Genomic DNA, 27,422 nt, shown 5'->3' with positions numbered 1-27,422 from the left:
CTGCCCGTGCCCGGTGCCGGGGCTGGCGGAGCCCGGGAGGCCTGGGAGCAAACACCAAGTTTCCTGTTAACCCGTTCTACCGGTGCCTGCAGCCCCGGGGGGGGGACGGGAGCGGCGGCCCCGGGCACCGGGGGTGGCCCCGGGGGTACCGGGGGCTGCCCCCCCCCCCCCCCCCGGCTCTGCCCCGGGGATGCGGGGTGAGGCCACCCCGGTGCCCCCCCCCGCCCCCCGGTGGAAAAGGGGGTTCTCGGGTTGCCACAAAAGCCTCTTTTGGGGGAAATTTGCCCGGCAGGGCCCCGGGCTGGGATGGGTGGCGTGGCCGAGGGGGTTGGCAGCACCCAGCGCCCCTTTCCCGGCGGGGGCCGGGGGCTTCCCAGCAGCACCGCTGCACCCCGGGGGGCAGAAATCCCCCCCCGCAGTGAGAAACTGGGTTTTTGGCCAGGCTCCGGGCCGTACCTGTTCTGCCAGGGCTGTGCAGGCGCCTGTCACACGGCTCTGCGCCTCTTTGTTTTTCTAAGAAGTAGCTTAGGAGGAGAAAACAGGAGTAAAAAGGAGTGTCCTCCTGTTAAATGCATGCCAGTTAAACCCTATAAACATCTGCTTGTTATAAGGTATAATTTCCTTGGCTACGAACGCTTTAAGCGCAGTTTTGACCGGGATGCTTTCTGGTAATGACCTTATGCAAATACCTTATGTTAAATTAATTCAAATTTTTCTTGGCTCTCTTTTTTTTTTTTTTTTTTTTATTCCCCAGTACTATGAAATGTCGTATGGTTTGAATATTGAAATGCACAAACAGGTGAGTAATCTAAAGGGGGAAAATTGTGAGCGATTGATCTCCTGGTGCCCTTTTCTCAACCCGAGATAAAATAGGCCCTGATTGCCCTGAATGGGGAATAGGTGCAGAAGTCGGGGATGTGACTCCCGGTGGGATGGCGGGGCCCGGCAGTTCCGCCGGGAACGGCGGGTTGATGGCAGGCCGGTGGGGTGTTTTGCCCATATTCAGGAGAAACTTTGCTTTTGCGAAGAGTGTTTGTGAGAAGAGGTGAAAACAGCCTTGCCTTCCACGCTGGGAGGTCGGTACCTGGAATAGCGCGTTCCCGGCACTGGGAAAATACTGTTATCTCCTGCGTTTTCCTCCGGTTTTGTTGTTGGTACAGCGCGACTGTTTCTAAGGTCGTAGCCCTGATACTCGCCGTGCAGCGGCGTGAGACTTAGGAGGGAATTATCTTCAGGGATACCGATAGCTTGTGGTGTGTTGCTCAATGTCACGGATTTGTCTTTGCATCTGGAAAATGAAGCAATGTTGGGTACTCTGGTGTGTTGTTTTTTTTTTTTTTGGTCTCCTCTAACATATAACTTGCCTGAGGGAAAAATATAGAAGGCCATAGCAGAATGTGGTGTGCTACCTTGATAAGATTATAGTTAAAGAGCCTAAAGGCTGGGCACATGATGGTAAAACTTAAAGGAATAAAGTTATTATTGAGATTAGACCTGATTATTTGTGCTGCTGCTGCTTACTGGTTTTAGAAGTAGTTCTAATTAAGAACTTAAGGCAGATAGAAGTTGACATCAACTTTGCAATTCGCAAATCAGCCCCATTCAACTCCAAAGTGGTTTTGCTTAATAGCAGCATCGCAGCAGCCCGGAGTAAGAAAGTGTCGTTAGCCGACTGATGAAATTCAAAGCAGCGTGTCTGCGAATCTGCCTCTCTTCTTCGCACACGCTTCCCTTTAGCTTTCGGGGACGTCGTCACGGGGTAACGAAAATAATTACTGCTTAGTCTTCGGGTTTTTTTAAAAGTATCTTCTTCCATGCAGATAATCCTGACTTCTTTCTCTCGGTCGCTGCTGCCCGGACAAAAGCGTCCAGGCGAGGCGGCGCTGCCTGCGGGGAGCGCGGGGGGCCGCGCAGAGCCGGGGTCCCCCGTGCCTGGGGCGGCGGGGCCGGCGTGCGGCTCGGGGAAGCCTCGGGCACGCTTTTCCCTCGGTGCAGCCGGGAATCCTCCTGAATGCAGAATTTCTGCTGAGGCCTGGGGTGGCCTCCTGCGAGGACCCCGTCCCCGTTTTGCACGTGGCCGGCGGGACACGGACCCTGCAGCCTCTTCAGAAGTGCTCGAGGGATCGGAGGAGCGCAAGCGTTGGTGCAGGCTGCTTTCGGGAGAGGGATTGCCCCTTACCACCTGGTCGCTCGGTGATGGAAGAGCTTCGCTCTGTGCAAACGCTGGGAGATGCTGAAATAACACAGCAAGACATCGAGCTTTTTCTCTTGATGGAAGCTTTGGAAGCAATTGCTCTTTCCCGAGATGCGCAGCGTGTTTTCCACCGGTGCATGGTCGTAACCAAAAACTGATCTGAGAGGGTTTGCGCCGCGGGATGAGTGTCAGGACCGGGGGGTGAGAGCCCGTCCCGGGCTCTGGCGTCGTTGGCGTGTGGATGGGGCGCTCCGCCATCCGCTCCGTCTTGCGGTGTGACCGTGTGGCCTGTCTTCCCCGTGGCGTTTGGCGAGGCAAAGCATCTGGGATGGTTTCGGAGGGTAACTGAGGAGCCTCAAAATGCCCAGGGGCAGTTTTCCGTGGGGCTGGTGCGCAGGCAGCTGCAGGCAGAGCCGCCGCTGCCCTCCCCGACCCGGATTTTGCAGGGTGGCAGTTCCCACGCCGCGGCGTTGGCAGCCCGGGGAGGCCCTGCGTGGTCGGTTTGCCTTGCTGGGAGCTTCGTCGCCTTGCAACTCGGCAGATAAATCTTCGCCGGATGATTCCAGCCTGCGAGGAGCATCCCCCGCCTGTTTTAGTTGTTCCTGGTGACATATGCTGCGTGCCTAGTGCTGGGCTGATGGGGGAAGTTTGGGGAGGTGAAGCTGTCTTGTTCTTTAATTGACAGCAATGTGCATGGTGCTGGAGGAAAACAAAGCGGCCCGAGCTGCTCCCAGCGTGCCTCCAGGCGAAAATGGGGCGCGAGGGAGCGGAGGGATGGGAGAGCGGGTGCCCGGGGAGGGTTCGCCCCTCTCTTGGGCTGCAGCATCCCCCCGAAAGGCATCCCCGCCGCTAATTGCAGCCTGGTCCTGCCTGCATCTGGTTGAGGGTGGCTAGTCCTGAACAAACAAGTTTATCAGCTGACCTGTTTAGCGGTTGACTTGTGTTTATCTGCACACAATCAAGTAGACTGAAGTGCTTGAATTATTCATGCAGTGTCCTGCCCTCCAGACTTGACTGCTTGTGATTACATCTGCTTGAGACAAACATTGATGGATACTTCATCTTTAAGCAAAAGGGGATTGTCTGTCTGTGGGTTTATATAACAGATTATCTCTTCTACGCTGAATATTAAGTGTGTGCATATGTGGCTGTGTGGGGGGTTTTTTTTTCCCCTTTCTTCTCGTTTTGTTTCTTGTTAAGAAAAAAATGTAGTTTCATAAACAACTCCATATGCAAGGAAATATTTAGGAAGTGACTACCCACTTTGTTGCATATAACGCAGTGAATTGCTCCTTACATCAGTCTTCCTGCTGAATGAAGCCCTGTCGCACCCGGGCTCGGCTTGCTTAAACCTGAGGCCAGTCGGGAGCTTTCTTTTTAAACCTGAGCGAAACTCTTTTTTAAGGTTAATTGATTTTTACCAAAGAAACTTTCACTCCCCTCTTGTTTTGGCATTGTTTTTGTTCAGATCTCTGTAGATAATTGCTGAATGCAGTCGGAAGGAATAAGGATTCCAAAAGAAAAACTAATTTTGCGTGGGGAAACGAGACACCTCAGAGGGGAGAACCTTTGTGCTGATTTTTTTTTTTTTTTTATGGCTGAGAACTCTCCACATAAGCACTTCTTGTTTTTGTGCTTAAACACTTAATGCTTGGAACAAACCTAAACCCTCCTGACACTTGCAGGGGAAGAGAGGCATGCTTTTTTTTTTTTCTAGAATATTCCAAGAACACAATATACTTTCTGTCATGCTTGTTAGCAAGGAGTGCCAGGTAATAATTTGCTAAATACTTCAGAAGCCAAGTAATTTGTTAGTGTGATACTCTCAGGTCTCCTAAGGTAGAAGGGAATAGCTGTCAGCCAGCTTAACCTCCCCTTCCCCTTGGCTTGCGGGCGGCCCCGGGGGTCCCGGGTGGGTTTTGGGGGTCCCGGGTGAGCTCTGCCCCCCCGCAGCCCGGGCACTGGTGGTAATTCTGTAATGAGGGGTTGTGGTCCGCCCCTCCACACCCCCTCCCTGAATTTAATTCTCATCAGTGAAGCTCTCCACTTTGCTAATAACGATAGCAGCCACAAATAGCTTTCAACATGCCATTGACAGCCTGGTTGGAGAGAGCACTTGAAATAGTGGTAGACAGCTGAAAGTACCCATAATTGTGCGCCGGAGTGAGAACCACACTGCTCAAGGGCCTTATTTTCATGTGCTTAAAGAGACAATATCCTGGTTTCAACAAATGCTTCTGGTGCTTCACCGGTGGTGTGATTTACTCCTTGCCTTCCTCCCACCGCCCCTGCCGCCCTCTTGCAGGGCTGGGGTCTGGGGGGACCTGCGCGGCGCCGCGGGAGACCTGGGGCGGCTGGCGGAGGGTTGTGGCGGTGCAGACCCGTCCCAAAAACACCGTCGGGGTGCGTGCGGGGTGACCTGTGGTTTTGGAGCCAAGGAGAAAGCTGGGGGCTCGCGGGAGGGTGCTTCTTCCCAGGAGTCTTGTGTGAGCCGTGGGATGATGTTCCCGCATCCCACGGACCATCGCTTTGGGCGCCCTACCAGCCCCATCGCTCCGGGGGTTTAGGCTTGCGGTGGAAAGTCTTTATAACGTTTTGCTGTGTTTTTCAAGAGGAGGAAGGGTCAGCTGAGCGGTGCGTGTGTACAGCCCCTTGGCTCCAGCCTGCGTCCCGCTGTTTAAATCAATAAGCAAGGGTCTGGGCTGGTGTGGCCCAAAGTCTGTTCTGAGACTGCGTCTGAGGTGGCCTGGTCTGGTGCGCTGGTGTGACTCCTTTCAAAACCATGTAGGTTCGTGGAGGATCCATCCCGCTCAGGGTGCGGGTCGGGGTGCGTCCGCTTCGTGCAGGGCGTTTGGGAAGGCTGGGGTGCTCCCTGCAGAGCAGGGGGTTTCTGGAAGCACCTCCGTCCCCAGGGCGTGGCTGAGCGCTGGCCCCAAAGGCTCCGGAGCGCTGGGAACCCAGGAGGGGTCTGGGTCTGGTCCTGCCCGAGGGTGCTGGGATCAGCCCAGGGGTGCGACCCCCGGGGCAGCGGCAGCCCTGCGGCTCCCGTTTGCTTGCTCAGCTAAGGCGAAGGCTAATATATTTTGGCACAGCGAGCATCTCTGTTGCCCAGAGCGGTGCCTGCCAGGGTGCAGGCTCCCCCCCGCACCCCCTCACCCTGATTCAAAGCTGGGGCTCCGCTTGCGCTCGAGTGCTTCGGGTGATTTTTAAGGTTGCTCCTTTCAACTCCACTCTGCGTATCCCGCGACTGACGGCCGGCAGAGTTATTTTTAAACTTCCCTCTGCCATGTCCAGGTGTAAAGACAAGAGGCCGGGGCTGCTGGGGAGAGCCAGCCCCGCAGCTATTTAACACCATGCCGCCGCACACTGCTGCAGCCGGAGCCCCTGCCCGGCTCTTGACTCGGCTCCAGCAGCGGCTCTCCGTGCCCTTAAGCGCTTTGGGTGCTGGTAGCAGCTCTGGCCATTTTAAGAGCGGGTGACGGGACTTGCAGCCTGCGGCCAAGCGGTCTGTCTCTTGATTTATAACCAGTGCAAATGTTTTCTCTGATTTCCCCCCTACCCGCTCGTGAAACACCACTCCAGAAGGGTTTCTTGTCTAGCAGCAGGTCGGATTGCTGGCAGGGGCGAGGGGCGGTGGGGGATTAGTCGGGATTTCAGGTCTTCCTGACTTCTTGCCCTTTTTAATGAGCGGCATGGAGTCGCCATCAGCATCCCGCTGCCCGGGGTGAGCGTCCCGGGAGGTGCTCCCACGGGTGCTGGTGCTGGTGCCTCTCCTGGGGTGCCCTGTGCAGCCCCCGGTCTTTCATCCCCGGCTCGTTTGCAGCCGCCGTCTCGGTGATGTATGGCGTGGTCCAGCGAAGATGCAGGGCGTTGGGAGGGGATGCGGAGGCTGGGATTGCCATGGCAACCCGCGGCGGGGAATGGAGGTTTTTCTTGGCAGGAGCGGCTCGGGGGGCTCCGCCGCTCTGGGGCAAGGTGATGAATGAGCCCTGTTATGGGGAAGGTGTCGGGCATGAAACCCTGCCCTGTTCCCAGCCCGCCGGAGGATCCCCTTTCGCTCCCAATTAAACTTTTAATGGGGACAACTGGAGTTTAATATGCTGGGGAATGGGAAATGTTCAAGTGAACAAATATTTAAAGATTATTGAATCTCATGTTAACAGGAAACCTCACGGTTGTAAACATAATATTTTGGACATCTAATATCTTCTTGCTTGCTGAATCCCACGTGGGAAGTCTCTCTCTCTGCAGAGCACAAAGTTTTTCTTCAAATCTTTGTTGGAAGTTTGGGCAGAATTGGATTTAAACGTGGAGGCCATGGGTTGTTTTGCGTCTTGTTTGCCTGGACCGTGTTAGTGCTGATGGTGCCTGGGGAACACTCGGCACCTTCCCTCCCTCTTCTGCAGAGGCGGCCTCTTTGGATGCTGCGGTTTTTTTTTCCTTTACGCCTAAACGACCTTTGCGACACACAGCCGGAGGGACTGCTCGTGCTGGCACCGCTGTTTTCACCTCAAATAAGGACTGAATTTGTTCTAGAATTTGTTAGGGGCTGGCAAGAAAGAGCTCGCAGGAGAAGCAACTGTGCTGGAGGAGCAATGCGCTGAGTGCTTGTTACGTCTAGAATCCAATAGGCTTCATCTGAAGGAATAAATATTTAATGGACCTGCAGTTTATATATAATCTAATCGATGTGTCAGTGCCAAAAAGGCCTTTAAAGAGGTTTTCTTATCGCTGAGCAACGTGTGATGTGAGCACCGGGGTGGTTATGGGTGGCACTGCTGCCGCTTTGAAGTGGCACGGCTCTGCCAGGGCAGCTGGCGGCACGCATGGTGCCAGCCCACGCTCCTGCACCACGCTCCTTCGGACGCGGCGCCGTGGCTGGCCTTGGTTTTTGCAGTTTTAGCTTGCAGCCCAATTTTGTGGGCGCAGAGTGGTCGGTGGGTGATGCACGCATGCTGGGTGTTCAAAAACTTGCGCTGGCCAGAGCCCTTCCTTCTGGGAGTATCGTGCCTTCCCCAGCTGTCCGATGCACCTCACATCCTTGTTTTCGGGTCCATGATAATCTTGGCACCTGGAGCGCTCGCGTAGCTGTAGCCAAGGTACTTGAGTCCAAACCGGAGTCACTTCCAGATGCCTCTGCCTTGCCACGGCGTGCCAGCACGTTCCCCTGACCTCTGGAAGGACTAATAAAAGCATCAGGTGTAACGCGATCGCCGGGGTGCTTTCGGAAAAGACGACGGCCAGAAATATCCCCGTCGCTTTGAAGCTGCAAGCGGCAATGCCCGCACAGAGGTGCTGGGGGTTCATGGGGACCCCTTGCAGCAGGGCCCCGAGCTGCGGTGGCTGTGGGGTCTCTGCGGGGGGGGTTCCCTCCGCGGGGGCTGGGGGACGTGGGGGTTCTCCTGGCATCTCCTTGCTTATGGTCATCCTGGGGCACATCGGTTGTGCTTGTCAGGTGAGCCTTGTAGTGCCCCAGCCACTGTCCAATTCCTCAAAGGAAGGGTTCAGTGTCTATTGGTTTTTTTCCTCCAAACTGTGATATTTGGATTTTTTTTTCTCATGGTATTTGAGCGCAGGTGGAGCTGAGAGCCCCGCTCTGGGTCAGCACCCCACTGGGGCTAGGATTAAAAATTGGAGCTGGTGTAGGGCACATCCTGGGGACGCCTTGGGGCCGAGCGGCGGGGGTCGGGGAGGGCGAAGCCTCGGGGTGCCGGAGCTGGAGGCCGTGATTTGGGGAGCACACGGGGGCTCTCCAAGTGGGGGGTGGCTGCTGCCCGTCTTAGGGAGGAGGCACCTTGCCGGCGGGGAGGCTGGAGCGAGACCCAGTTAATCACTTGTGTTATTGATAACGAGCTGCTCAGGGCTGTCGGAAGGAATTTCTGGGCGTTTGATTCTGTGCCAGGGCTCGGCTCCGGCCATTGTTGCGGCGCTGAATCCTCGCGGCTGCTCGGGCCGTGTTTGAGTTGGACCAAAAGCTGTTTTAACAGCTGCCTTGGCCGCCGGAGCAGCCGGCGTTAACTCTTGGGAGCCGGGCGGTGGCGATCCGGGCAGCTCCGCGTGCTGAGTGGGAGCATCGGTGGGGTGCGTGCTGCGGGGCAGGATGGCACCTCCCGGCACCGGGCTGCCAGCTCGCCCCGAACGTGTGCTGGGGTTATCACTCGATGAAAACGTTATTCCCAGTTAATGGAGATGATGTAGAAACCACAGTTTGACAGCACAGGTTTGTTGTTAAACTCCCAAATAATGCGGCTGAGCTGGCGGGTGTAAATGGTTACGGGTTAAGTTTCCCGAGTGTGATGGGAGGATGGCGCAAGGAGCCCGAACAGCTTTGGTTTGGGGTGGGGAGGGACCTCGACGGTGCGGAGATCAGAGCAAGCACCCACCCTCGCTGTTGACTAAACGCTTGCCGCGCGGAGCAGCGTGTGTTTGCGGAGGTTTCTTCTGAAGAAACTCAACGCCTGCAAGTAAGCGCCGGGCGCGGGAAGCGATGGCGAGGGGCTGTCCCCGCACGTGATCCCGGCTGGATGGGGCCAACTGATTTTCTGTGATCCGGCCTCTTTGGAGAGCGGCAGCTGCTGTGAGGATGGGGAGCTGTGCTAGCGTTTTCTTGAAACCAGGGGAACCCAGGCTGGTGCGAAGCTGCTGGGGCTGGTCCGTGACACTCGGTCCCATGATGGGAAGGGGACCGAAGTGTCCCGAGGGCGTGGGGAGCGGGGCCGTGTCCCTGCGCCGGCGAGCGCAAAGCGCACACAAAGGCGCTTTCGTTGCCTCTTTTGGGAGTTGCCGCTTCCTCTTGCGCGGCCGGGAGGGGACGGGGAGGGGATGCACGGGAGGGGGATGCAGGGAAGGGGACGGGGAGGGGATGCACGACACTGCTGCCGGGAAGCCTTGTGCAGTCTGGGGGGGGTTGCTCGGTACTAACTGTTGCTTTTTCTTCTTCCCTTTTTTCAGACAGAAATTGCTAAAAGACTGAATACAATTTTAGCCCAGATCATGCCTTTTCTGTCACAAGAGGTAAGGATGTTTTCACACTGCAGACGGTGGATGCTGCTTCTCCCGGGGGGGTTTCCCCAGGTGGGCAGCGCTGTGCCCCTCGGGGGATCCCGTGAGGGGGCATGGACCTGCTCCCACCAAACCTCTGGTTTGGGGGTCTGGGGCTGCTCTGGGGTGCCCCGTGAGGAACACGGCTGGGATCCCATCTACACGTTGCAAAATCCTGGGGGTGGGGGAGAGCCAGACCCCACGAGGGGCTTTGCTCGGCCATGGGGGTCTGCACCAAGCCCTCGGAGCAAAAAAGGCTGCGAGGGGCTGCTCCGGCTCCCCCTGCACCCCATGGAGCAGGGAGGTGCACCTGGGCTGCTGCTCTCATGAGTAAAATATAACCAAAAAAAGGGGTGACCAGCTCCTGCCCGGGGGTGCCGCCTTGGCTCGGTGCCCCCGTGCCCGCCTCTGACCCGGCTGTGCGCCTCTGTCCCCGCAGCACCAACAGCAAGTCGCACAGGCTGTTGAGCGTGCCAAGCAAGTGACAATGACGGAGTTGAATGCTATCATCGGGGTACGTGGACTTCCCAATCTGCCTCTCACCGTGTGTATACCCCTTTTATTCCTATCATTTACCATAACCAGAGGCAATCCTGTGCTCAGGCCGGGTTAAAGAAGGGCGGCTCGCAGCACCCTGGCCATCCCGCAGCCCCCCCAAACCACCAAAACTCCCCCAATCCGGCATCGAGCGAGACGGGGGGTGGCAGCCGCTGCTCGGGTAGCCCAGTCCCCCTCCCCGGGCACTAATGCAGCACCGGGGACCCTGGCCGGCCAAATTTGATGTTCTGCATGAGACTGGGGAGCGTTTGGGGAGCGGAGCAGGGCCGGGTGCCTGGCAGCCCTCCCGGAGCCCCCTGAGCCCAGGCATGTCTCTGCGTGTGCTGTTGATGTGAAATGTGCTGTAAACTTGATGGAGTTGTTGTTCCATGCATTGACTTACCCGCTCCCGTCTTACCGAGCTCTCTCTCGCAGATATCTCGGGCGGTTTTTAAGACTAACAATTTTTATTGTCTCTTTCATTGATGTAACAATCTCAGTCCTGCAGCATACCTGCTCTCTCTTGGAGCTCCCTTAGCGCTGGGACATCAGCGTCCCCAGCAGTGTCCTGGGGAGGTGGCTCCAGAGCTCCTCTGGGTTTTGGTGTTTGTTGTCCAAAAAATACTGATTTTTTTTTTTTTTTTTTTTAGTAACTACTTGCACTTCTTTCTTAAGCTACAAGGATCTTTGTGATTCTCTGCATTTAACTTGCTTTTATATGCATTTTTCTGGTTTTACGGGTAGCACTAAGTGTAGAAATGTGCTCCGGGCTCCTGCAGCCCTTGGGGCCGAGGAAAGGCTCGGCGGCAGCCGGATCCCTCGTGGTGGGGCTTGTGTGGTGGTGGCACTTGGGAAGCGGTCCGGGCATGGGAGCGTGTCTTATTGGGTCCACGCTGGGGTGGCAGGCAGCACCACGCAGCTGCCTGGCCTCCTGCCTGCTGCTGCCTGCACCTCACGCCTTCCTGGCAGGCTGGGAGGTGAACTGGTGCATCTGTGGCAGAGACAGCAAGCGAGGGAGATGCTCGGCTTTGAGCTGCTTTAAGTCGCAGCCAGGAGCCCAGGCAGCTAGAGGCAGATATTGGAATTCAATTAAGGTAAATGAGCGGGGCCCGTGACCCCCATTTTCAAGGTAATTGCTTCCTTGGATCAGAGCAAGTGTCGTCCTGTGATTAAGCAGCCAGCCATTTAATCGCTTTGCCTGACGAACTTTCAGGAGGCAGGAGTTATGGGCAGCCGGAGGAGCGCGGAGCTGATCCGGGCGGGCTGGGCAGCGGGGAGCATCTCCTCCCGCTGCGCCTTGGCGAGGGAGGGACGCGGGGTGGCTGCTGGCAGGAGGGCGGTGAGCGATGCCGTGTGCTTTGATGGCTTGAAGAGGAGGGCAGAGCTGGTCTCTGGGACGTGCTGCACGCTCCGGGCAGATGCGGAGCTGTTTTGGGTCTGTGCTGCTCGGTGGCTGCTGCACCTGCTCCGGAGCCCGCCGAGACGTGAAACCGAGAGGGGTTTGGTTTGTTTTTTTCCCCCCAGCAAACAGAATTTCTCCCCTTTTGTGCGTGCGCAGGGGTTTGTTATTGTAGGGTTGCTCATGTGGGGCAGACCACTCGTGTGTGTTTGTTCCTCTCGAGTGGAAGAGGGCAGCGCGCTGGGGCGTGCATGGACCCGCACCCCGTGTCCCATGGGAACAACGGGTGGCTCCGCCGTCCCCTGCCATGCCTGGCAGCAAGAGAAGGTGACTGTTTATAAACTGCACCAGCATCGTGGTGCAGGTGCTTTAAACAAAATTGACACACACAAAAAACCACACCAAATCATTAAAACCTTTTTTTTGCCCCTTTTGAGGTCAAGAACTGTTAATTTTATGCATCTAGGCCATTGTCTCACAGTTCTTCTGCTTCAGGCTTCTGTGAAATTGAGCCCTTGATTTGGTTATAGCTCTGGAAATGATTAGACTACTTTACTAAATTTAACGCAAGTGGTGAACTTAAGTGGTGAACCATTAAATCGGTTAACAAAGGCATGAAGCATGATGTACATAATCCAATTAAAAACACTCTACATACAAGATATTCCTTGCCAGCCTTTCTCATAAATTGCAACCTCCTTCATATCTTAACCATATTTGTCTGGCACATGCCGAGGGACCCCAGAAGGAAAACATCTCTGTCTGTGTGCATCTCCAGCCAGCTCCTCTTGCCTGGCCCGGACCCGGTGGCTGGGCGATGCCGATGTCCCCGCTGTCACCGGGGCTGGGTTTGCAGCACCTTTGTCCGCAGCCCCTTGCTGCAGGCTGATGTCCTGGGCTCTGCAGGGACGTCGGTCCGGTTTGGGGTCCTGCCAGCAGGTGAGGAGCCCCAGCGCAGCATCCTGAGCGGGTCTGAGCTTGCCCTTCAACTTGGGCACACTGGGGAGGTGTCAGGAGGGTCCCTGGCCCCACAAGGCTGCCCCAAGTCCTCGCTGTGTGCACGGCTTTGTCGGGCAGGACCGTGATCCTGCTTGGAGTTGAGCACCCCGTCTTGTCCCTGCCACCAGCTGAGATGTGGGGCACCCACCCGGGGCGGCTGGCTGTGGGTGCAGGCGTGTTTTTTTGGTGGCAAAGGTGGCCGACGAGCTCCTGCAGCCTGCCCTTCCCTGGGCTGTTTTGCAGCAAGCCCCTGCCTGATGTGGTTTTTAAAAACAACCTTTTTCAGGGAAGGGGGTAAGGCGCAGGGGAGGCAAGGTGGGCTTTTCAGCAGAGAAGATGCCGAGTGAGCAGCATTGCTGAGCTCCACTGCATCCCTCTGCGCCGTGGAGTCCCAGGTGGGTTTTATCCCCCTCCGTGGAGTCTCCAGGGTGCGATTCCTGAGCGCCGTGCAGGAGGGATGGGCATCGACCACTCCCTGGGCTGATGTGTGCAAACACGGTGGAGCGATGCAGCCGGGGAGGACTGCAGAGGCGGCCGCGGGGAGCTGCGAGCAGAGCCTGGGGATCCCCCAGCACCCAGCAGGGATGTGTGCTGGGCTCGTCAGCTCATCATCTTCTCCTGGCCACGGGACTGACCTGGCCGGGGCATAGCTCCTTCCAGCGATGCCGGGATGGAGGTCTGCAGCCCCAAGATGTGATCTTTGCTACCCCACGGAGCTGCGGGCAGCCCAGCCCCGACGCCAGACGGGAGGGACGAGGCTTCAAACCAGAGCTGCCTGGCGAGGAGACTTTCCAAATGGATTCTGCTCACTGGTTCCTGCCTGCCAAAGGGGAGAAAACCACATTGAACTGTGATCTCGGGCCACACTGGGATGTTCTGTCTTGACATTCATTTCCACTCCCCTGTGCTGGAGCGGGGCTGCTGCAGGGCGGCTCAGACCCCGCGGGGCCAGTCCCCCGCAGCTCACCGAGCCGTTGGATGGATGTATTTGCCAGCAGCTTAAAAAAAAAAAAAAAAAAAGGGAGGAAACCAGCAGTTTTCTGCTCCGCTGGAGGGCAAGTCTCAGGGTGGTGATTCTTCCTGCCTTCCCCGCTCTGCCCCAACTGGGTGCCGCTGCGTTGCTTGCGGTGGAGCTACGTCGTCTCCTGGGGCTGTGCCAAGGCTGTGACCCACGTCGTCGTGGGGCTGGAGTGTTGCTGCATGGACCCAGGGTGCCCGTGAGTCCGTGCCCCCCCTTCTCTGGGGCTCCTGCTGCTGCGGCGGGGTGTCACCCTGGGGTGGAAAGCCCCTGGGAGGAGCATTATGCAGTGCAGATATTTCTGCCCACTGTGGAAGTCAAAGATTGCTGAGGATAAAGCATGGGATCTCTGTGCATCCCGGCCCCACAGGGATGGGCACTGCTGGAAAGCTTGCGGGAGAGGGGCGTACTGTGCTGGAAAACCATCAGGGGCCATTCTCCAGGGTGATGCTCTGATATAATGGCCAGCCCTGCCTCTCACTTAAATGGGTGGAAATCACGTGAGACTGGGACTGTAAAGAGCCTCATTGATTTCAGCAAGAGCCCAGGCTCTGTTCCTCTTGCTTTGATGTCGGAGGGATTGATCTCGGTCCGTGTGCATGGCCAGGAGGCAGGGAGTGTGCTCCGTGCTGTCGAGGGATGCACCGGTACGGTGCTGGCACCATCCGGCAGAGCCTCTGGGGTTCGGGACCCCCACCGTGAGCTGTGGTGCTCCCCTTGCACCCCTGCTTTGAGGACACCTCCCCAAACAGAGGTCCTGAGGCTGCCCCCCCCTCTCTGCCCTGTGGATGGAGCAGCCCAGCAGAAGCCAAAAGCTCCTGCTTTTGAGGACACAATGATTCATGCTTTTCCTATAACAGCACTGCAGAGGCCTAATTGCCTTCTCGATTTGGCTTCTGCCACAGCTGAGACCTCTGTGCTGCCCGGAAGAAGCTATGTTTTAAGATAATGCATCTCCTCTGCCTGAAACTGTAGCTACAGCCTTTCAGATCTGGCTCCGGGTTGCATCCTGGGTGGGGATTTCCCTCTCCCCTTGCACAAGGCTTAGAAACCGGAGCCTGGCAGGTGTGGGTCGCCCACCCCCTTTCCCTGCACCCAGCTCTGCCCCGGGCAGCAAGAGGCTGCTCGGTCCCGCTGCACCCACCAGCATGTGACAGCCAGTCACCCCTTCCTGCTACCCCCTAAAATAGGTCCTTTAGTCGGGAGGTGGGTGGAACTGGTGCTTCCCCTGAAGACGTGGCCTCAGCGTGGGGTTTTTTTCCGAAAAGCTGCATCCTGGCTCCTGCAGCCGGGCTGCGGGGGCTGGCGGGGCGTCTGCAGGGTGCACCGAGGGGCGTGCAGGGTGCGGGGCATGCAGCCTGCCCTCCGCCTCGCTGCGGCTGCGTGTACGGCCTTGCGGCAGAGCCGCTTGCTGCCCCGCGGGCACGTGGGGGGCTGCCAGCGCGTGCGGGGCTGTGGGCTGGAGGGCGCCGGCCTTGCTCGATGGCAGGAGGAAGGCTTTTCAAGTGCACCTCCTGTGCATGCCGGGGTCGAGCTGTGCCCTGTGCGAAGCTGAGTGAAGGACCTGTCAGATTAAGCCTGCTTCTCCTGCTTTCCCAGGGTGTTTTGTGAGCTGTGGGCTGTGTCGTGGTGACTGGTGCTGCCCCGTCGGGCTGTGCTGGGGTCACCCCAGTGCTGCAGAGCATGAGCCGGTTTGGGGGCACCTGGCTGTGTCCCCTTGCAGCGCTGGGGAGGATGTGCTGGAAATTTCCTTGATGGACGTGTTGGAAATCTAGGGTCCCCCATACCTGGGAGGTATTTTTGGTGTATCCCTGCTGTGGTTTGAGCTGAGCCATGCTGCGATGGCATGGCAGGAGCCCCTTGCTCCCTGGCTGTTGTGGTGCAGGGCTGGGACTGAGCCCCTTTGAACCTTGCAGGCAGGGTCCTCGCCTGCGTTCCGTCCGTGCCCCTCAGGGTGCCCCGTGCAGGGACACGCGTTGGTGGTGCATCCGCTCGTTGTGCCGCAGGATCCTCCTCCGCGCACAGCCTGGCTTGCTAGAAAGCTGCCCGGGCTGGTGACCGCTTCTGCCGTGCTTGGCAGCACCAGGGAGGGAGAAAACCTGAACCGAGCTGGTGGCGGGGACCCGGGGGAGGCGTGGGGGGCTCCGCTGCAGCTCGGGTGTTCCCCCGGCACGTGATTCCTGCTGGAGGTCAGTTGCCCAAATGCAGCTTTCACTGGCAGCTAGCTGGGTGCTGCTTGAGGTGGCCGTGGGTGCAGGCCGGAGGGTTGGAAATGCAAGCGCCAGCTCTGAGACCCTCCCGGCTGGACCCTGCTGTCCTTGGGGTGGAGGAGCCGCGGGAGAGGTGGCCTGGGGCTCTTGGAAGTGACACCACCGAGGACAGACTGTTGACTGATAGCAACTTGGATTTCAGCTTGTTTTCTTCAAGTTTGTATTTGAAATAGAAACACAGGGGATGCGTTTGGTTTTCCCTTCCTCTCCCCAAAGCTGTAGTTCAGCTTTTTCCAGCTAAAAACGAGCAGGCAATTCCCACGGCTGGATGTGTGCGTGCTGGGATGGCTGGGGCTCGCCGCTCCCCAAAGCCCCGGGGAGCGGCCGGGGGGGGCCATGCACCGGCCCAGCCAGGCTGCAGCCGCCTGCGTGCGCGCTGGGGGCTGCGGGTGGTGATGCTGGGGGAGAGGGTGCACCTGCGCTCCGGGCAGCCCCATCGCCAGTGCAGGGGATGTCCAGCCGCTGTCGGAAGGGGACAGGAGCAGCAGAGTGGCAGGATGGGGCATAGGCACCGTGAGGGCAGTTTTCTTCTCACCATCAGGTGCCTTAAAGTTGGTCCTGAGCAAATAAGCAAAACTTTTTTTTTTCTTTCTGAGGTGGCCTGCGAGGATCCAGGATGCTTGAGTTTTCTTTCTCTGATCTGGTTGAGCAGCTGGCACTCCAGCCAGAGCTGCTTTCTGCGTCCTGCGCGGTATTTCTTTATTTTTTTTTGCTTAATATCTACTGAAAAGCAAAACCAGCCAAGTCTGCAGTAATGATGTGAACTGCCTTGAATTAAAGACAACTCCCGCAGTCTGGCCTGGGGTGCGTGTGGCACGCATGCACTCGTGCCACCCGGCCGTGTCGTGGGCAGCTGCGGTGGGGATCAGCGCCGGGGCCGTGCACGGGGCACCCTCCGTCCCTTCTGCTAACGGGGCTTCTCCTTCCAGGCAGCCCAGCGAGGCAGCTCCCCGGGGCATCACCTCGCTGCCCTCCCAGCGTAACGCCGGGCATGCCCCTTCCCGGCACTGCTCCTGCCACCGCGCCACTGCTCAATGCCTCGAAATCCCCCCCCTTGGTCCTGTTGCCCCCTCCCCAGCTCACTGGTGGTTTCATTGCAGCAGCAGCAGCTCCAGGCCCAGCACCTCTCCCACGCCGCCCATGGGCCCCCGGTCCAGCTGCCGCCGCACCCCTCGGGCCTCCAGCCGCCGGGCATCCCGCCGGTCACCGGCAGCAGCTCGGGGCTGCTGGCTCTCGGCGCCCTGGGGAGCCAGGCACACCTCGCCGTCAAGGATGAGAAAAACCATCACGACCTGGACCACAGAGGTGAGAGCGAGGGGCTGGGTCGATGGGGTCCCTGGGGGCTGCTCGTCGCTGCATCCCGCGGTGCTAGAAATGTCCTGGTCCAGGCATGGCTCTGCTCCCGCTGCCCCATCCCTCGGGAGAGTGGGCTTCAGGGGACGGGCTTCTGCTTTTCGGGATGCGGATTTCCCTAAAGGATGCTCCAGCCCCTTGGCTCAGCCTGGGCAGCCAAGGGAGGTGCGGCCGCTGCTGCAGCAATTCCCAGCGGCGGTTTCCAGGCGCTCCCAAAGCTTTCCCTGCTTTTCTTCTTTGCTGAGGTCAAGATGCTCCTTGGGAGCAGCTCAGGGACGGTGGGGTTTCTGAGGTGGTAGGGGAGGAGGGGACCTACCTCCAGGCTGCTCCTTTCTCTGCTCATTGAGGGCAGGGAATGCAAATTGCTCCCAGAACGGCACCGGCAGATTGAACCCTGTCGGCTTGATGTGCTCGCGTGCCCCCCGAGTTCGCACGCAGGTTGGAGCCCTCGCGGGCTTTGATGGAGGCTTGCTGCAAATCCTGCGTCCCCGTTCAGCCGCGCCTTAATGCTGAAGCAGCCTTCCTTCTCTCCATCGCTGTCGGAGACTTTCGATGGTCTGGAAACCAGCAATATTCACTAGCAACCTTGTTTTTTCTTATTATTAGCGATAAGACAATCTTTTTAGAAGAAAAAATGATGCATGAGTTCGGTTGCAAACCAACAGCCTTGACGATTTTCCGCACAAATCCCCCTGCCCATTAACCCACGAAGATCTGAGATCTTGCCCGTAATATGCTCATTTGCTTATCTAGCACCCAGTTATCCGACAGCCTCACGAAGCTGTTGGGCTCTTCTGCCTGGTGGATTTGGGATGTTTTTCCTCCCCGTGAAAGGCAGTGAGAAAATCTGTTGGTAGCAATTATCTCATTACATTCATTTTTCTGCATGGGTTCAAATTACCAGGAGATCCCAGGGAAAACGGGGCAGTTTGTGTACAAATTAATGGCTAAACCACATCCCGCTGACGTGGCTGCGGAGCCGGGCGGTCGGGACCTTCTCCTGGGTTTGTGACTTTGGGTGCAAGAGCCTTAGGCTGACGCCATTCCTTTTGCATTTCAGGGCATTTCCCCTTTCCCCTGTGTGTTTTGCCAAATAAATCACATTGTCTAAAAGAAAGGGGGAGGAGGCAGCGGGAGCTGGACGGACAAGGGGCATGAATTTTAAAGCAAAGCTGAAGGGAGCCCAAATAGGTTTTGAGTTAAAGCAGGAGGCCATGCAATGAGGAGCTTCTAGATCTTTTTTTCCTGTTTTAAGAATTACTCTAACTTGCTTTATTTTTCTGTCTTCTCTTTATTTTGGCTGTGACCGTGCCTCTGACACCATCTTCCACTAAAAAGAGCGAGACTCAAGTGCGGTAAGTCCCATTAACCTGCTTTTTTTCTCAGTTTCTGGTGGCTGCGTGTTTTTGTTTTACCTATTGTTTTAAAAACCAGGCTTCTGGGTGTGAGCTCCAGGGATGTCTTCTGCACAGGTCCTATTTAATAGAAGAAAAAGCAAGGAAAAAAAAAAACCCTTTGGATGGAAGAGCTGCTGGGCTGCCGGCTGTGCCGGGGCGAGTGGAGCCGCCTCCTCCAGGCTGGTTATGAGATTTGGTTTAAATCTTTTTGATTGCCGCAGAGCTTCAAGATTCGGTTTCAATTGACTAAGCCCTGTGAATGAGCACAGTCAAGTCTGCGCAGCTAAAAATCCTTCAGCGATTAGGAAAGCTATTTTATTCCTGATCACTCTTCTATTATCTTGGGTCATCTAATCTGTCGGGATGGGTTTGGCTATTACGCTGTGTTAAGTAGGACTTGGAAGGTCAAGCAGTTAACTAACCAGCTAAATAACCGTGGTGGAGGGCAGCCGTCACCTCCAGCACGGCTGCTTTTTATTTGCGTCCCTGACATCTCGGTGTTAATAGCAGCGGTTCGGTCCTTGTTTTGGCTGGGTGCAGTGCCTGAGTGTGGATGGCAGGGCGGGGAATATATTTTTTCGGTGGGCAGAGGCTGGTAGGATCCTGGTGGGGGGCTGCTCCCCCCCTGGGGGGGGGGCTCAGCCCGTGCCCCCCATCCCTGGGGCGCACAATGCCGCCGTCTCGGGGAAAAGCTGGCAGGACAAAGCCCGGCTGAGCCGCGGCTTTGCAGCGATTTCCTGCCATCCCCGAGTCCACAAATGGGCCTTTTGAGAGCCGGGGGCGGATGGGAAGAAAAGTGCCATTTAAGGGGGAAGATGGGAATTGGGCATCATTAACCTGCTCCTTCGGCGGGGAGGGGGCCGTCAGAGACGGGAAGGTTCCCGATCTATAAAACAAAATACGGGGTATTCCCCGCGGAGGTTTAATGCGCACGATAATCAGAGTTAGTCATTCATATTTTCCTAGCCTTGCCTGCGCAATAAAAAATATTTAGTTTCTTGGCGGCGGGCCAGCAGCAGGCTGAATGGATCGATGCCTCTAAATGCTTGACATGATTCTCTGGTAGCTGCGAGGTTTTTCAGCATGACTGCCTGAGAAGAAAGACCCCGGTGTTATCCAAAGCTGCTTATTGGGTACCGAGGAGAAACATGAACTGCTTTAGTTCTCCCTTTCAGCTGGGAAAGAAAGGCAGGCAGAGGAGCTTAGGAACATTTCTGCTTAGCAGGGGTGACAGGCTCTGCTACAAGACACAAAATGATGGCAATTTCTCTTGCTGCTCCCAGAAACTAATTGAAGGGCATCTGCATGGGGCCGGGCTTTCTCCGTTGCTCTCGAGGCGGTTTTGTGCTGCCATTTTTGTTCCCGACCCAATCCCGGCGTGCGCAGGACTTTCCTGGGAATGCTGGCATCTCCTGGGCTTTGCCGCTTGAAGCGGGCACAGCCAGCCCCCCCGAGCAGGGCTGCGCCGCGGGGCGCTGGGCTCCGCCGCTCCTGGTGACGGGGATTTTTCCAGACATTTTTTTGGATGCCCTTTGGCTCGGCAGAGCTGGGCTGCTGGCTCGGCTTAGCCGGGGCTGGGGTGAAGCGGTTCCTTTGCTCCCCTAATGAACGCTGGGGATGAGGCCCCGGCTCTGCTGATGCTGGAGGAAGCACCCGCGGGCTCTCGTGGGTGCCAGCCCAGGGCTGGGGCAAAGCTCTGGTGCTCCCCGTGGGGGACAGAGGATGATGGAGATGGGGCTGGTGCTCCCTTGCGGGCAGAGGATGGTGATGGGGCTGGTTCAGGGGAGCTCAGCTTTCCCCCCTCTCTGCATTGCCCAGTGCCTGCCAGTGGATCCCAGCGGCTGCTGGGAGCTGCCGTAACTGCACACCGCTTCCTCCCAGGGTTTGCCTTTCCAAACACCAACCAGCTCCTCCCTTGTTTCTGCTGTGCTTTTGCAGTAAATAGGCTCGGGTGCCCAGGAGCAGCCTTGCTGGAATGAAGCAGCATCCCCAGAGCTCGAAGCGATGCTCCGTGCACTGGTGGCCATCCCCCAGCCCCGGCTGGACCCTGTCCCCGGCTCCCTGTGTGGTGGGGCCATGGGGTCTCACCCCACCGCTGGGGTTTCACAGTCTAGGGCAAGGCTGGATTTTGGGCTCGGTGCTGGTTGAAGGGCTGCTTGCGACACCTTCTAAGCTGCTGCTCATGAAGTGCCATTTCCTTCTGTTTCCAACTTAAAAGTTTCGTCTGTTATTGCAGAATAATTCCGTTTCGCCCTCGGAAAGCCTGAGAGCCAGCGAGAAGCACCGGAGCTCCACAGACTACAGCATCGACTCCAAGAAGCGGAAAGCAGAGGAGAAGGACAGCATGAGCCGATATGTGAGTGGCAGGGACGGTCGGCGGCTGGGTCCGGCGGCCAGGGCAGGATGAGAGCTGCCGGGGGACGTGGTGGTGTGAGGTGTGGGGCGGCGGCACGCGTCCAGGCAGGACTTTGGGTGGGAGAAAGCGGGGTTTGGGTAAAACTCTCTAAACGTGGTGTGGGTGAGCTGTGTCCTGCTGCTGGGGGGGTTCGGCTCCCTGGGGGGCTGCCCCCCACCCTGGGGTTTGGCAGCTCTCTGCGGGATGTAACTCACTTTGTGTTTCAGGACAGCGATGGTGACAAAAGCGATGATCTGGTGGTCGACGTCTCCAACGAGGTGAGCCGTGGGGGCATTTCGGCAGGTCTGCTCCTCTCCCTGCGGCACGGTGGGGGGGTTGGGGGGTGGGGGCGATGCCCTAGGGGCCCCCTGGCACCAGCCCAATTCCTCCCTGAAAGAGGAGCCGGAGGGAGCCCTCCCCGCTGCTGGGGGTACCAATGCTTTCTGCTGTCTCGCAGGACCCTGCCACCCCCCGGGTCAGCCCAGCCCACTCCCCCCCGGAGAACGGCATAGACAAAGCCCGCGGGCTGAAGAAGGGGGACGCGCCAAACAGCCCGGCCTCGGTCGCCTCCTCCAGCAGCACTCCCTCCTCCAAGACTAAAGACCTGGGCCACGTATGTCCTTCGTTCTGCCGGGGGGATCGGGCCCCGCCAGCTGCGGGTGCTCGCTGGGTCCTGGGGGCTTGACGAGCAGGGGGTGCGGACACCGATGGATGAACCTCATCCTTTCTTTTTTTCCATCCCTTCTTCATCCAGAATGACAAATCGTCAACGCCCGGGCTCAAGTCAAACACTCCGACGCCGAGGAATGACGCTCCGACCCCGGGGACGAGCAGCACCCCGGGGCTGCGGCCGATGCCCGGCAAGCCGACCGGCATGGACCCCCTGGGTGGGTACCGGTCCCCTGGGTGCCCTGCGGTCCCCCATTGCCCCCTCTTGCTGCTGTCCCCAGCATGGCTTCAGCCCGTGCCCTCTGTTTGGGGCACAGCAGCTTGGGGGGGGGTCAGGCTTCTTGGGGACCTAATTCAGCTCAGGACAGGGATGCCAGCAGCTCAGGGGGTCCCCGTGCCAGAGACGGGGTGAGGAGGGAGGTCCCGCCATTGCATTTCTTCCTCGGGGGCGAGTGGGGCTGGATGCTGGCGGGCTCTGTCCCCTGACCATGTCCCCAACCCTCCTGCAGCTTCGGCCCTGCGGACACCCATCTCCATCGCCGGCTCTTACGCGGCTCCCTTCGCCATGATGGGGCACCATGAGATGAACGGCTCGCTCACCAGCCCCGGCGCCTACGCGGGGCTCCACAACATCCCCCCGCAGATGAGCGCCGCTGCCGCCGCCGCCGCTGCCTATGGCCGGTCGCCAATGGTGAGCTTTGGAGCTGTACGTAGCACTTTTAGCTCCTTTTCTCGCTCCCGGCGGGGGGGTGGGTGTGGGGAGGGTCCGGGGAGGTGCAGGGAGGGGGCTTCCCTGTCTCGGCTGTGACACCGGGGCTCCTCACCAGCCGTGTTTTGAATCAGCCACCATGAAAGGGCGCTGGGTGTGGAGATGCCTCCCCATGGGGTGATGTGCATGTGCCACTACATTGGGGTTTATCCTTCCCCCCATGCGTGGGAAGTACCCGCTGTGCAGCCCCCTTCCCCTTACTAAACACTGAGTCGTTCGCTTTAAGGCAAAACACAGGCAAAACAAGAAGGAAAACACTGCCATTAATGCAGAGATGGGGGTTCCTGCAGCTGGGGTGCTAGGCACAGCTTGGCTGTTCCTGTCCCTGGGGGCTTGGGAACAGCACAGGGAGGGTGAGCATGTCCCACGCTGGTCCTTCCAGACCAGAAACCTGTGCCTAATTCCCCAGTCCTTCCACTTTCTGCCAGGGAAAAAATAACGATTAGCTATTGAGCAGCAAGGGAAAAGAGGGAGCTACCGTGTTCCCATGCCGTCCGCGAGCCCGGGCAGGGAAGCTGTTTGCTCACGTGCCCAGCTCCTGCCTGGCCTTACCCCGTGTGCATCTCTTGGCAGGTTGGCTTCGACCCGCACCCGCCCATGCGGGCCCCCGGCCTGCCCTCGAGCCTGGCATCCATCCCCGGCGGGAAGCCGTAAGCCCCTCTTCGTCCTTTTGTGCGCTGGGTGGGGATGAGTGCGGGGCTTCACCTCGGTCTGGGTCCCACCGAGCCCCCGCAGAGCAGCGGTGGCCTCCGGCCCCCAGCAAAGCACGACCCGGCAGCCGGGTTGCAATGCCGCCCGGCCACCCCTTACTCCGGGTTTGCAGCAAACCTCTGTCTCTGGGGCTGATCCCTCTGTTTGCCCTCCCTCGGCAGAGCCTACTCCTTCCACGTGAGCGCCGACGGGCAGATGCAGCCGGTCCCCTTTCCTCACGACGCCCTGGCAGGTCCTGGCATCCCGCGGCACGCCCGGCAGATCAACACGCTGAGCCACGGGGAGGTGGTGTGCGCCGTCACCATCAGCAACCCCACCAGGCACGTCTACACCGGGGGCAAGGGGTGCGTGAAGATCTGGGACATCAGCCAGCCGGGCAGCAAGAGCCCCATCTCCCAGCTGGACTGCCTGGTAAGGGGGCTCGGCAGTGCTGCCGCGCGCGGGAGCTGGAGCATCCCCGATGCGTGTGCGAGCGAGCAAGCCGCAGCAGATTGCTCCCGGTCCCCAAGCGTGTGTCCCCCCTGCTTTCCCCCACCTCTAATGCAGTGAATCATTCATCGCCCTCCTGCTAACATCTCTTTTCCCCTCCAGAACCGAGATAACTACATCCGCTCCTGCAAGCTCCTCCCCGACGGCCGCACGCTGATCGTGGGAGGGGAGGCGAGCACGCTCACCATCTGGGACCTGGCTTCCCCCACGCCCCGCATCAAGGCCGAGCTGACCTCCTCCGCCCCCGCCTGCTACGCCCTGGCCATCAGCCCCGACGCCAAAGTCTGCTTCTCCTGCTGCAGCGACGGCAACATCGCCGTTTGGGACCTGCACAACCAGACGCTCGTCAGGTGAGCCAGCCTTGGCACCCGGCCGTGGCAGGAGGGCTGGGAGCACCGGGGCTTGCTTTTCTCCGTAATCGGGGTCTTTCTGGCCATGTTTTGGTGTGAGGACCTCAGGGATGGCAACAAGAATGCTATTTTGTGATGCTTTGTCTGTAAGTGAGCCCAGCAGGCTCGGCTGGGCTGGTGCACCTTGGCAAAGGATGCTCCCTGGATAGATTTCCAGGTGTGCTTGGTGCAGGGAAGCCTCATAAATACAGCCTGAGCACCAGCTCCCTCGAAGCAACCTAAGTGCTTTTTGCTAGTGTTCCCCTTAAAGTTTTGCATTATTTTTCGTTGTTTAAAGGCAATTCCAAGGCCACACAGACGGTGCCAGCTGCATAGATATCTCGCACGATGGTACGAAGTTGTGGACGGGAGGTCTGGACAACACAGTGCGCTCCTGGGACCTGCGGGAAGGGAGGCAGCTCCAGCAGCACGACTTCACCTCCCAGGTGAGCACGGGCTGCCCTCGGCCCCGGGAGGGGGGCACGTCCTGGCCTCGTTGTGCAGCTCCTCGTGGAGACCCCATGCAGGGGTTTATCCCTCCGTGGAAACCAGGGCAGCCCTCTCGGCAGCTGGCTCGTGCGTGGCCGTGGGAGGTTGGCTCTGTGCAGGGCTGTCCCCGCTGCTTTAGGTGTGACCGAAGGGTGTTGAAGGCAGGCAGAGCTGCGGGGCTCCCCTGGCTCTCGTTTCAGCTTCTCTTTCATGGCTTTTTCATCTACTGCAAGACTAGGCTGCCATTAAGAAAGCAGCGCTTGCCTAGGGATGCACACGGGTGTTGCAGGCTGGCTCTGGGTATCCCGCAGGTGGGATGGGTGCAGGGCTCGGGTACCTGCCACCTCCTGCAGACCCTCTCAGAGCCCTTGTCCAAAGGGGCAAAGCTGGGATCTTGTGTCCTCTTGGCAAGTGCAGCCGTCTCCGTGGGGCTGGAGCCACCCCAGCATTCGCAGGTCTCGTGCAGCTGCCCCAGACACGTGCACGTGCCTCTCCGAATCCTGCTGCGCCTCTTCAGGGCTGCCCAGCGACCTCCGCCCGTGCCGTGCGGCTGGTGAAACTGGAGTTGCGTGATCAGGGTCCAGAAAGGCAGCAGCGTGGCCGAGGTCTCTGCTGCGTCCCAGCTGCTGACCCCACAGCACTGGCAGCAGGGACCTTGCACTGCGTAACGCTGGGTATTGCGGAGCTGGGCATCCAGAAGCCGCGCCGTTGTGGTTTCCAGCCTACAAGTAGCCATGGCTTAGAGGTTTTTTTTTTTAGTCTTGCTGCCTTCCATGCCAAGTTTTCCTCTTCTGAAGGATGCCAGGAAGGTGTTTTCTGTCCCAAGACAGAAGTGCTGTCCCTTGAAGAGGCTGCATTTCAGCTGGGGTACCTCAGCCAGGGCAGGATCCGGGGCTGTGCTGCAGGGGCAGATGCCGTCCGCTGGCTCCTGGCTTTGCTGTGCCTGCGTTTCAGCGGCTGGGGACACGGTGATTTAAGAGGACCGGGCTGTGTTCCTCCCCTTCTGTCAGGCTGTTTTTCTTCTGAATTGCTGGCCTCACCGCCAGTGCTGCGGGCAAAGCCATCACATTATTAAAATCGCCAACGGGATCACCCTCAGCTCGGCTCATGCCCGGGCGATCCGAGTCTCTCCCCATTGGGGAATTGTCGGGGATGCAGAGGTGGCTGGTGCCTGCTCGGGCAGGTGGGTGCAAAGCCCCCCTGAGCACCTCCTGTCCCCCTGCAGATCTTCTCGCTGGGGTACTGCCCGACGGGCGAGTGGCTGGCGGTGGGCATGGAGAGCAGCAATGTGGAAGTGCTGCACCACACGAAACCCGACAAGTACCAGCTGCACCTCCACGAGAGCTGCGTCCTCTCCCTCAAGTTTGCCTACTGCGGTAAGTGGCTCCGGCTCTAAATTCAACTCCCTTGGTGATGGCTGGGGATGCGCGCGAGGACCGCGGCAGGATGGGACGATGCGCGGCACGGTGGCGGGGGGCTGAGCACAGAGGCTTCCAGCAGGATCTGTCCCACGGATGGTGCCATTGGGGATTATCCCCGTAAAACGATCGCGGTCGTGGTTGCAAGTCACCACGTCGCATCGCGGGAGGTGAACCAGCGCCTGCCCGTGTGCGAGCGTGGGGCAGTGCTGGGATGTGTTCTGGCAGGAGAGGGGCTGGGGCGAGCATCTCTGGAAAACCTCCAGATTTTCCAGTTTCTCCAAAATCTCTAATTTTTGAGGGTAAACAGCCAGAAGCCTCCAGGGGCAGGGAGAAGCCGGCCATGGGGTCCGGCCGGCAGCTTCGGTGCTGCCGGCCATGGGGCAGGGGGTCAGGATGGCAGCTTTCGGCCGCTGACGCCATGTTCCCCGGGCGCAGGTAAATGGTTTGTGAGTACTGGAAAAGACAACCTGCTCAACGCCTGGAGGACGCCCTACGGAGCGAGCATCTTCCAGGTAGGAGGCTGCCTCTCGGGCAGGGCACGGGGGTGGGCAGCGCCTGGACCCCCCTCTCAGCATCGTCCTGGGGGGCTGCCAGCCCTGGGGAGGGGGCAAAGCCTTTTGGGGTGGCCGGATTCAGTACCCGGCGTGCGGGATGCGGTGAGGCCACCGGCATGGATGTTGCTCAGTGAGACGCAGCTGCGGCAGCCTCGTCGGGAAACCAAACTGATGGTTTTTCCCCCCTCCCCCCTCTTTTTTCCAGTCCAAGGAATCCTCGTCCGTCTTAAGTTGTGACATTTCAGCGGATGACAAGTACATCGTCACGGGCTCTGGTGACAAGAAGGCCACAGTCTACGAGGTCATCTACTAACCACGGATTTGATAGCAGGGCTGGCAGCTCCCAGCGCCGGCGGTGGCAGGACTCGGGCGGCCGGCGGGGAGCGGCCGGGGGCTCGGGGGGGCTGCCGCGGGGTGGCCCCCGGGGCTCAGCCACGGACCGGCACACTCCGGCGGGGCTCTGCCTCGAGGGCCCGGCGTACAATACACACGGATTTATTTGGAGGTCTGCAAATATGGCACACATTGAAGCCCTAAACGGATTTTTGTTTGGTTTTAGGGTTTTGGGTTTTATTTTGAAAAAAAATTTTTTTTTTTTTTTTGGTTTTCTGGTTCTTTCCGTCTGCGCTTTGGTGGCACTATAAAGGACTTATTTTTTATCGTGACTTTTTTTTGTGCATCCTGCATAAGACTTGTGAAAAATGTAAATAACGGACTAGTAAATAGCATTGGAAGGGTGGGGGACCCCTCCCGGTACACTAGTTGTGTATTTTTCGTCTGCTGTAATTGTATTCCACTGATGGTTTTGGTGGTGGCAATTTTATTATTTTTTTTTTTTCCTTACCCCCCCGAGGCGTCCGTCGGGACGTGACTTTGCCGTGCAGCGCGTAACCAGGCTGAGCAAAGATGTCCACTGGTGAAAGTTGTTCCTACTGTCGTACCCGTGCGTTGTTCGGTGTGTTAGTGATGGTGGGACACTGCTGGGACCGCGGGGGACTCGGTCGGATCCTCAGCTACTGATGGGACATCAGCAACACAATCACCTTTTTTTATATATGGATTTTTTTGTGCTCGTATGTTTGAAGAAAAGGGGAAGCCCACGCTGCGGGATTGTCTGCGCAAGCCCTTCTTGGTCTTCGGACAGAAGCAATGAGGAGTGATTTCAAAGAAAGCATAGTAAATTCAGCTCAGGGAGCCATGAAAGATAATAGCAACTTATGTGTTTTGTATTCAAATGAAAGTAAAGAATTAGAATTGATAACCTTTAAAATACAGTTTTTTTAAAAGCAAAGTTTACTAACAAGTAGGGTTTGTGTGTGGTGGGGGGA

At 58.1% G+C, this 27,422-nt stretch overlaps 1 protein-coding gene across 9 annotated transcripts in view; it reads left to right on the top strand.

The window, feature by feature from the left end:
• Window positions 1-26,932, top strand: part of TLE3 (TLE family member 3, transcriptional corepressor) — a 28,730-nt gene extending 1,798 nt beyond the window's left edge. Inside the window, exons 5-21 of one of the 9 annotated variants that reach the window (XM_087745396.1) lie at window positions 755-799; window positions 9,146-9,208; window positions 9,675-9,749; window positions 16,562-16,763; window positions 18,150-18,166; window positions 20,445-20,564; window positions 20,831-20,881; window positions 21,061-21,216; window positions 21,358-21,490; window positions 21,782-21,963; window positions 22,615-22,691; window positions 22,914-23,163; window positions 23,344-23,591; window positions 23,929-24,076; window positions 25,345-25,495; window positions 25,976-26,052; window positions 26,300-26,932. In XM_087745396.1, the coding sequence (XP_087601522.1) occupies window positions 755-799; window positions 9,146-9,208; window positions 9,675-9,749; window positions 16,562-16,763; window positions 18,150-18,166; window positions 20,445-20,564; window positions 20,831-20,881; window positions 21,061-21,216; window positions 21,358-21,490; window positions 21,782-21,963; window positions 22,615-22,691; window positions 22,914-23,163; window positions 23,344-23,591; window positions 23,929-24,076; window positions 25,345-25,495; window positions 25,976-26,052; window positions 26,300-26,407 (2,103 nt within the window). In that variant the 3' untranslated portion in view covers window positions 26,408-26,932. Of the gene's footprint in view, window positions 1-754; window positions 800-9,145; window positions 9,209-9,674; window positions 9,780-16,558; window positions 16,764-18,149; window positions 18,167-20,444; window positions 20,565-20,830; window positions 20,882-21,060; window positions 21,217-21,357; window positions 21,491-21,781; window positions 21,979-22,614; window positions 22,692-22,913; window positions 23,164-23,343; window positions 23,592-23,928; window positions 24,077-25,344; window positions 25,496-25,975; window positions 26,053-26,299 lie in introns of all 9 variants that reach the window. The other 8 variants (XM_087745395.1, XM_087745392.1, XM_087745393.1 and 5 more) reach the window with 8 other exon arrangements.
• The last annotated feature ends 490 nt before the right edge of the window (window positions 26,933-27,422 follow it).

Source organism: Nipponia nippon, unplaced genomic scaffold (genome assembly GCF_047370975.1).
Source record: "Nipponia nippon isolate SJK-2023a ecotype South Korea unplaced genomic scaffold, ASM4737097v1 scaffold_9, whole genome shotgun sequence".
Taxonomy (NCBI): domain Eukaryota; kingdom Metazoa; phylum Chordata; class Aves; order Pelecaniformes; family Threskiornithidae; genus Nipponia; species Nipponia nippon.
This window is presented reverse-complemented; position numbering and strand designations above follow the sequence as displayed.